Here is a 10,106-nt window from a genome sequence, read left to right as displayed (position 1 = left end):
TAACTAGTACAACACTAACATGAGTGATCATCAGAATAGATTGGTCTAACCCGTTCTGAGGGTTGGACAGTTTAGTGCACAACAATGTCAGTGCACTTCTGCCCCCTAATGGCAAGGGCTGCTCAAAGACATAGGTGTCATGCTATTCTGGGATGACATGGACACATTTAATTTAAAATGACAAAACTCAGCTCACTTGTCTGCTCAAACTGTCTCTCCCAAGCTCATTAGAAGTCTCCAAAGAATTCTGAAACAATGGAAGAACAGAAACCTTCTGCCAGTAATGTTGTATGAGAAGCACAGGGTGTTCTACTCCTTCACCTTAAATAACCCTCTACATACTGTACCACTACCAAACTTTAGTGCTGCTAAGCAACAAAACTTTTATCAGCCACCTACACATTATGGGATATGTAGGAATCTGGCATTCATGCTTGAGTGACTAAAAAAAGAAACTGTTTAAGTACCAGTTGTTTAATGTATTTTGGCACATTGTGCAGGCTCCACTGTGAATGCACTGGGGTGTAAATGAAAAGATTATCCACGCAGGTTAGTAATTACAATGCAATATGGTTCTTTTCACAGCTTATATTCAAAGAAAAGGTCTAACTAATGTCACATTTTCCAACAGAAATGCCATAGTGTGAAAGGCGAAATATCTAAAGATTAAAAAGCATTAATTTTGATTTTCTTTAGATTCCAAACCATTAATTTTGAGGTTGTTTTTTTTTTAAAAAAACAGAATGCCAGGGTCAAAAATGTTTTCATCAACTCAGGGTGATAAATACAGGAAAACAAATTATTTGTAAACGGATTCTGAAAGAAATTAAAAAAAAATAATAATAAAACCATGCATGACCATCAGTTAGAGTAACTAATCTGTTGACAATTCTGAGTCAATTTCAACAGGAATAATAAGGTCACATATCTAAGTGAATATAGAACAACTGTGATCACTCTATTAACCATTAGCACATTCCTGCAGTCATGGTCCATGCATGTTAGAAGATACGCAATTGCACTTCCACGAGGGAAGTTACTCAAGGCACAGCATTTATGTCAGGTCACTGCATAAATGAAGCATCTAGATGATTATAAATAACTTCAGGCTATTATATCAAGGAATTGGAAGTTCAGCTAATAGGCATTTTGATCACACCTCTATGTTGAGTTTAGCAAAGCGATACTGTAGAGATGTTGGATTACGCAGTAGCACTATGCCTCTGTGTTCCGGTGGCTGGCCAATAAGAGTGTTGAGGAGACCCGCCACACTAACGAAGCCCAGAGCTTCACCGCAGCCTGCAGAGAGGGAGAAGTCCCCCTGAGTAACCCAACCGAGTGTCACACGGGAGCAGTGAGAGGTGACACTTGGCAGGGGATCCGGCCACAGTCCAAAAACAAGATCAGAGGATTGCAGGGAGGAAGAGCTGGGTTCTTCATGTGCGGTGATATCTGAAGCAGAAGCAGAGGGAAGGTCCGTATCTTTCCCCTTAGAAGAAGCAGCTTTCCTTGAGACTTTAAGAGACTTCAATCTGCTTTTAAAGTGATCCTTGTGTAGCGGCTCCTGAGGGCCACTGCTGCGTGGCCCTTTGTTCATGAGCTTTAGGTCCTGTGTAGTCGCCACACACACCATGGCGTGAAGCTCCGGTTTGCCCTTCGAAAGCAGTGACAGACGCACCCAAACCAGGCTCATCCCAGCAGCTGCGAGAAACGACGCCTTAGCTCTGTGGTCAAATGCTGGGGTCTCCCTAACATGGCGCTGCCTTTGACCTTTGGATGTCGTGGGTCGACACCAGCTGGAGAGCAGCCTTAGTGACTTTGTGTTCCTAAAAAAAAAAAAGCAAAGAAACATCCAATATCCATTTAAAAATAGTATTCGGAGAGCATCGAGCTTTTCCAATCATCAAATAAGTGCCCGCTGCAGCTAAATCTGAAATGTAATAGAAGCTAACTATCAAGTCTGTTGACTTCCTCCACGTTGGTCATGCCAAGCATGTTTCATAGATTGAGAATGCATTTAACAATGACTTCACTATTCTAATCTCTGATGCCCTGGAGCAATTTACCACTGAATGCTTTTTTGAGTGCCATCATCTGGGATGTTATGAAGAAAGGGAGGCAGACTTGAAAACAATTCACTGGGCCTATCAAATGTTGCACTTAAGTTCTTAATAAAAGCCAAGTCAGTAACATTGTTGGGGTAACCAACATATAAATTATATTTTAGGCCAATATGTCAGGAGGGGAAAACAGTATCATATGAATGACAAAACCAAATGTAAAATAAATTAACAGAAGAAAAAAACATTTACCTCAGAACAGTGAAGTGGCTTACGGACTTTTTCACAGTGGCATCTTGATATGATGTCATCTCTTTCATTACTGTGTCAGCCACTGCGCCACTTTGATTCTGGCTGTCTCCGTTTCTCTCCTCTCCCCCCTCTCTGGAGAGGAGCTCCCATTCCTCTACAAGCTGTTGCCAAGGGCAACAGAATGGCGCCAGACAACCATGTTTAATGTAATTGGTCCTTTTGGCAGGTGGATACCTGAGGGGAGGTTGGGGGTTAAGAGGTCAAATCCCTGTCAAAATGCTGGGGGCTATCCAGACAATTATGTGACAAACCCTGACTTCTAAGCGGCATCTAAGTAGGGATGAAGAGGTAGCATTTTTTTTTTGTTATCCATCTCATCTGTGGCAGGGGATCTGGGCATCAGGGGAATTAATGCCCAGAGCCTTGAACTGCTTCCTTCTATCAAAACACCCAATGCAGTTACAATCTACGATATAAGGCTGTGGTCATTATCTTTAACTGGCAATTTTACTGTATTACAATAACTGAAACCAGGAAAGAATAAAAAAAGTTCAAACAGAAGAAGACAGTGCTGAGCTAAAATTTGTAAAATGGGGAATGCTGGAAATTGATTGACACAATTTTCCTATTTGAAGGGTAATTTGACTATTATGACAAATAGAAACATATTATTCTGAACCCAACTTCATGAACAAGATGGAGTTCTTTATCTAGGTGGTTTCTTCAGATTCGGTTTCCATCAGTCTTTATGGGCTACATGCTGAAATGATGTACAAGGAACAAACGTCTCAGCGGCAGCTGACATCAATTGACAGAAGCTGTCTGTAGAATAAGGAATTGCTGTCAATATAATAGCCCCACCAGTTGAGGTTCATTTTCGAGTTGGTATTGCAATCACCTTTTGAATTTGGCGAGGAGCTCAGCCTCCTGTTCCTCCTGGAAACGACCTCCAGCAGAGCAGTCTGGATAATCATGGGGGAAATGTGGGATGCCTTTATTCTGAGAGTGCTTTAGACTCATGTTTAGCCCACCAATGCGAACTCCTCGGTACACCTGGCAGAGGAAGCAATAGGATGGAGAGGAGTGAACATTGGTTTTGAGGTTTCATGAAAGAACGCAAACCTAAGGGATTCCAGCCAGCCCTTAAATTTCAAGGTACATTGAACATTTTCACAGTGCAAATCCAAATAAAATGGAACTGCCAAGAATCATGAACAAGGCAACAAAATAATGCAAATATTTCAACAGATAAACACAGGGATTAAAAAGAAGACCAGAGGGTCAGCAGTATCTTCCTGCTGATACTGCTTGTAGTTTTATGTAGCCCTATAATAAATATCACTGCTTCTGATGTGGGTCAGAGATATTTGTAATCATCATCCTATTTTCCCTCCTCACTTGCCCTTGATCTGATGCACTGAAAACCACAGCGAAGGGGACCACATATCTGACAAGATAAATCGCTTGCTATCTTGCAAACAAAAGTCCTCTAAAGTTTGAATACATGTCTTACTGAAGTTCTTCAATGTCCAACAACAACCTGTTGTAGACATATCAATGGAGACTTCTGTTTTAACAGATGAAATAAGTAGAGTGGGCCATCCACGCTACATCTGCATTCAGAGATGGAGCTCTTAATGAAGCCCAGGTCACTTAAATATGTAGATCTTAAATTTTCCGGTGTGTGTGCACACCTTTCCTGAGAGCTAATCTCTGAATCACATCACTAGGGGCATACAATCATACCAAGTCTAAACAGAGCCAAAATCAAAGTTATTGACTTATTGAGGTAATTAATTCACCTATCCAAAAAAATCGTAACTGTTGTTCAGGTCAATACATTTTTTGATATATGGTCATTGCAGTTTGTTTCTTAAAAGAAGCGGTTTCAAAACCACCCGAACAGTACATCATGTCTACATCATATTAAGTCTACATCAATGTAGACTTAATACATCACATCATACAGAGAAAAAGCAGGTCTCCTCCACCTACCAGAGGGATCCAGAAGGCCATGCCCCAGCCCTTAGGAACCAGCAGGTCCCAGCCGGCACCCCATGAGTTCATCTCATAACCCACTTGCTTGCCCGGCTGGTGAACCAGCAAGATGGGAATTCGGCCCTGCAGCGGCGTAGGACTCAGCCTGGAGCCGGGCACAAGGACCTCACTCCTCATTCGATTCAACTCCTGTGAGGGAATTCATTGCAAGGAAAAGGTCGTCAGTCCAGTTAGAGATGGAGATGCCAAGTTAAAAAAAAGTGAGAGAATGATGTGAAAAGGCGATTTACAGGTACCTGCTCTGAAAGCTTGTTATCAGTGACATTATCGCGTACAGCCTGCTCCCACAAAGAACTCTGAGAGCAGTGTTCTGGGACCCCTCGCAACATCAGCTCTCTTCTCTTCTCCTCATCCACCTCTACAAGATACACAACACACTACTGTATAGCCAGAGTTTCACTTGGGTCTCCATGAGACTGCAGTGATTTTTTTTTTATCTATAATTAACACTTGGGGTGTATGACCTCTCTAAAAAAAAAGGGGAAAAAAAAGTCACAAAAGCTAATATAAATTGTATGTATCTAATAGTCATGTAAGAGTGGTTTAAATCTGGTTGACCATGCCAATGTAGTGAGCATAGTCTGATGATTATGATCCTATCTCTCCTGTTTCTAATTAAACTACAAAACAAAATGAACAACCTTCGTGGGACTCTTATCTCTCAAATTTACAGGTTCTCTCTGTGAAAGCGACCAAAACAGAGGAGCCGATAACACTAAGGCAAAGTATATCAGCTAGAAAAACTTGGACCAAAAAAAAAGAAAAAAGCCCGAGGAGGTCCTTTATTACAATAGTAAAACCTCTAGCCTCCACATACCTAATCCTGATGGGAAATTGTCTTACTTTGTTATTGTTTGTTTTACAATTTGATCTCAATAGGAGTGCCTCAGTTAAAAAGGCAACTCAGGAGGTAAATGCTGTTGCTTTCACTAACATTTGAACTTAACAGAGACGTCGAACTGGTAGTCAGTAAAAATCAGCTCAAACAGAAGACAGTGCTGAGCTAAAATTTGTGAAATGGGGAATGCTGGAAAATGATTGATTCATTTCGATTAAATGCCTGTTTTGAATGTAACCCCTAAAAAAGTATATTTTCAGTAAATCCTGTTGTCTGTCGCTGATGGGTGTTTCGGGAGTACAGGATCCTGCCAGGATTCGAACCTGGAACATCTGCATGGCTGGGCAGAGGCCCCCCCGGAGCACAGAACCAGAGGTGCACTCAGCGAAACAGCCTCAGGATCAGAAACAACAGACTCATTATGACTGAAGAAAAAAATGAAAAGGTCAGGGCTCGACAGTGAAATTGGGAAAATATATTAAACACTAAACTGCTACTGATATGTAGAAAAAAAAAAATCTACATAGTGCTTTGGCAGCAACCTGAATATTTACTTTGCTGTCTAACTGATGAATTTGTCACTCAGCTTCATTGTAATCTGCAGGCTCACCTGCTCCCCATTCCATTCAGTGTGATTTCTGCCTACATTGCCCTACTAAAGGGGTGGGTTTGATACGAGGATTGGCCAATCAATACAGAGTATCAAAAATCCCTGACGCAGCACTGAGCAGAGCCTGAGGCATTTTTTGGAAGGCTTGCTCCCAGAGCCAAAGTGGATTGAACAACCTGAAAAGTTTATTTATTGTGAGCAAAGATTGGAACACAAATAAAGACTTCACTGTAATCAAACATGTCATTGCTGGCCTCTTGACATTTGGCTGCGGGAAGCTGTTTTTCAACTTACGTTGTCTCAGCACAGGGTTGTGCATTCCTTTATTCTGATCGTGGTTATATTGGTTTTACCTACCGATTAGTTGTAATGGCTGTGTCATTTATTCTAATTGCTTGTATGAGGAGTCAATTATTGTCAATCGCACTGTTCTGATCTAAAGCTGTTGTTCACATCCACTGAATCTGAAACCACCTGAGGTAGGCTACATGCCGGGCTAGGTTTTTACACGTTTTGGAAGCATCGGGACTCCGCATGAGTGCCTCTTCCACCGCTTATCTTGTAGGTCAGAGTTTACCTTGAGCCAGCTTTACACAGGGCAAAGCTTTGACTCTTTTTGTTGGTAAAGTCAGCCTGGGGTCATCGACTGTCAGTCCAAGTACAGTGCCTGAAGGGAGCTCTCCAGTTGAAAAGATGCCTGAATGAATTACACAGTCATGGTTCAGTCAAGGTCAAACAAAGAATGAAGTGGTAAGCAGTAAGAGACAAAAATACATTGTGAATGACACTTGGAAGCACTAAAAACAGATGACTAGTCTTGCAAAGGTGCCCGAAAAGCCAGCAAAACTAAAAAAAAAAAAAGAAATTCTAAACCAACCAGAAATTCTATCTAGATACCCTTAAACTGACCACAGGACAGTCAGTTTTGAAGGAAGTGCTGGTAATGACCCTCTAATTAAATAAAAAAAGAATAAATAAATAAATAAATAAATAAATAAGAACTTTAGAGAAACGTAAATGTGTAAAACAATTTACATTCTTGATTTTATATAGTTCCATTTCAAAGAAACAAGGAAGAAATAGACCTTTCAGTGTGTGAAAAACATCAGACTGTTGTCTATGCAGATTCATCTTCTGCTCATCTTTGCATTCCTCAGGCCACCAGAGGTAGGAGGGCTGAGATTTGCTCATTTCCTTAAACAAATAAAAACAGATTTTCAGTGAGGAATGTACATATGTATCAGCTCTCTACTTTCTTATATTGAAAGAACATTTTCTCACATCACAATCTGTTGCAGCCTCCAAAGTTTCTGTCAACACTACATGGGACTGTGGTCCAATTAGGCGATACCGCATAATCTCCATCGTGAGATCACTGTAACAGACCCAACAGCTGAACATTTATAAGTTTCCACACTTGTTTTATCATTTGCATGTCAGTTTTCAAGTGTGTTTATGGTAATCAAAACTTTAAAATCACAAACTTTATAATGATTCCACTTGAGCTTGACTTCCAAGTAATCGGGGTGGTTGGTGATCTGGTTCCATCACCCAAGATCTTCTTTGCTGAAGGTTCACTGGCATCTTTCCAGTTTTTCTTTCTCTTGATCCCAGCTGTCTGCTTGATTTCCAGATTTTTTTCAGGCTTTGGTTCTGTTTCTATAGTGGAAACCACCTCCACATGTGTTGCCACAGGTACAACCTGAGGAACTATAGGTTCAGTGCACAGGCACACATGTTGTAACTCTGGAAGAAGGTCCTGAAAGAAGTAGTTCTGGGGTAAGGCATCATGATTGATGAATATCATCTTAAACATATATTGTGAGTCTCAAACAAAACCAACAGTTTTTTGCAGGATTCAAAAAACTGCTATTTAGCTATTTAAGACAAGCAACACCTGTTTGAGAGTGGGATGAGCCCAGATCCAAAGCTGTCTATGTGTTGAGCCTTGACTTTTGGGTCTCCAGAGGAAGGTAACAGGCCCAAGGGGCTGCGAGGGGTATTTTCCTGCTCTGTACAACACCACACTGCCTTGCTTTCGCCCTGAGAGACAGAGGACTGCGGCAAATGTCGGACCTGAAACATTGCAACAGTAGATTACAAAACGGACATGACAATGGGGGGGTGGGAGGGGGCGCTGGAAAAACACGCTCACCTGTCTCCTTGCTGGTCAGCAGAGAGAGCGCACTTAATAGCTTGTCCTCCTCTCCTTGTAGCTCAATACAGCAGTAGTAAGAAAGATCCTGCATGGAGAGATGGTACCGTTAGTCATAAGTAAAGGAAGTAAATGAAGTAAAAATTCCACAACATCCTTTGTGTATGAGTCCTTACCTGCAAAAGGCAATGGGTGGTTATGGCTCTATAGCAGGCCCTGTAACATTTGTACGTAGGTCTGTCCCCGAGGCTGTAGCCCCACTTTTTCACCATGTGGAAGCGCTTAGCATGCCAAATGTGTGTCTCTAGCCAAACATTTTTTCTCTGTCGCCGGTTGAACTCAAGCAGGAGATTTCCATGCCGGCGGCGCGCCTTGCGGCATTTTCTCTTTGCCTGTTCCTTCTTCTTTTTAGAGCCAGCCTGGAGGCTCTTTTCCCGCTGGAGGGAGAAGAAAGAGGAAAAGATAAATGTGACTGAACTGTCAGGACAGTTGAATGTGTTCATCGCACAAGGAATACTCAGTCATCTCTCCAGCCTGAACTTAACCATTCTGTTGGCCATCTCGCGCAATCGGCAAGGGAGACGCTTGGTGTTGTGGCTCATGGCTCGCCTCCTCATGTGCTTTGGTAGCGCTCCAAACACATGACAGCTCCCTGTTGTCTTGGTGACAGCATTCAGCATGGCTTTGACCTCTGCAGCCCTGGCCCGAGCAAAGTCTACACCTGAAGTGGTTGAAAGCAGGAGAAAAATGATGAAGCCTGCTGCAGAGGCATCTGTCTAAGCCCTATAACAGCCCCTGTTGAATTCAACTGAATGTTTGCTTTGGAGGGTAAATATAGTGAACGACAGAAAAGCTGTAGACTAAAAAGGCAAACAGCAAGTTGATTCTTTTCTGAATAGCAGTGTGTATCTGTAGCACAGTGACATGCATTTACCAGTGATGTACCGCGGCATCTCCCTGGCATAGCCTCCACCATCTTTCTGGTGTCCACGTACCCATCCACCCTGGGGCTGAGAGCCCCTCTGTCTCTGTACAAATGAGCGATCACCTGGACTCTCACCGCATCCACCTGAAAGAAGGATCATTTTGACTACGTATCTCCTGTGTACTTATATCCACTTCACTCAAGACCAAAAGGTAAATGCCATTATATGTATGCTTGTCAAATCTTGACTGGAACTATTTTTCTTGCTGACATTACTCTTCTCATCCGTGACTGAAGTAGCTTCAAAAATTGACAACGGTCGATCATGAGTCAGTGCATGTCTGAGAACGATGATGTATATGATTGCTTGTCTTATCAACTGTCTTATTTAAAAGTTAACTGCTGGTACCTGCGAAAACATTAAGCATATTGCTTCAATAAGCGAGAAAATAAAATGCAAAGAAGCAGTAAATGGTGCATGCAGCATCACATGAATCATACTTGACACAGTAGCAAAGGCTACAGAAGCGTTAATAATGGATCCGTAAGTCACCTCCGCTTTGAGAGCTCCTCTCCTTATTAGGAATGGAAGATGGGAACTGCACATTCGCAGGCTGGTTTCTCATCTTCTTCTCCCGCATCTTGACTTTAGCAGCTGACATTTTCTATAAAAAAAAGAGGCATCTATCAGACGCGTGCTGACAAGTCTTACTCACTCAAGAGCTAGTAGCGCAACATGCTAATACATCACTGGCTGCTAGCTGGCCAACCACGTTAGCCTGGGTAGACACAATTAGTTAATTTATCAAACTAAACACATACTAAATGACTCTCACAACACCGAGTTACCTCAACAGTCCCCAGTATTCCCGAGTGTCAGAATTTGTAGTCTGAATGTACATGAACTACTTTCATCAATAGTTAGCAAACATGTGAGCGTCCCCTTTTCTTCTTCGGACAGGGTTTTAAATGCAGCTCGCAAGAGCGCCCCCAGCGTTTATTCTCACTTTATCGTAATTATTTTTCAACTCGTCCCCCCGGTCTGGTTAAACACCCAAAATTAAAAAAAAAGAAAAAAAAAAAAAAAAAAAAAAAAGAAAAAGATTTATAATTTCGTAACTTTCTCTTATATTAAAACACACGTGTCTACCAGACGAAGGAAGCGCGTTCAAGAAAAGTGTCGCGCAGCTACAACGTCATTTACGGTC

The 10,106-nt window shown here is 41.9% G+C and overlaps 1 protein-coding gene across 2 annotated transcripts; it reads right to left on the bottom strand.

The window, feature by feature from the left end:
• Positions 1-458: 458 nt before the first annotated feature.
• On the bottom strand, positions 459-9,964 carry pop1 (POP1 homolog, ribonuclease P/MRP subunit). Of its 2 annotated transcripts, none has more exons than XM_086154783.1 (16): positions 9,748-9,964; positions 9,452-9,563; positions 8,908-9,042; positions 8,519-8,694; positions 8,150-8,410; positions 7,974-8,061; positions 7,716-7,894; positions 7,303-7,577; positions 7,100-7,193; positions 6,904-7,012; positions 6,396-6,515; positions 4,607-4,728; positions 4,308-4,499; positions 3,211-3,365; positions 2,313-2,546; positions 459-1,826 (listed from the first exon to the last, which is right to left on the bottom strand). In XM_086154783.1, exons 2-16 carry the CDS (start codon positions 9,558-9,560, stop codon positions 1,154-1,156), a joined length of 2,922 nt encoding a protein of 973 aa, XP_086010909.1. In that variant the 5' UTR covers positions 9,561-9,563; positions 9,748-9,964; the 3' UTR covers positions 459-1,153. The 2 variants fall into 2 exon arrangements, with proteins under 2 accessions (XP_086010909.1, XP_086010910.1); XM_086154784.1 differs by having other exon boundaries at positions 8,919-9,042.
• Positions 9,965-10,106: the final 142 nt, after the last annotated feature.

This window comes from Fistularia commersonii, chromosome 11, assembly GCF_037954325.1.
Source record: "Fistularia commersonii isolate RoL2024-O1a breed Wild chromosome 11, RoL_Fcom_v1.0, whole genome shotgun sequence".
Lineage (NCBI taxonomy): Eukaryota > Metazoa > Chordata > Actinopteri > Syngnathiformes > Fistulariidae > Fistularia > Fistularia commersonii.
This window is presented reverse-complemented; position numbering and strand designations above follow the sequence as displayed.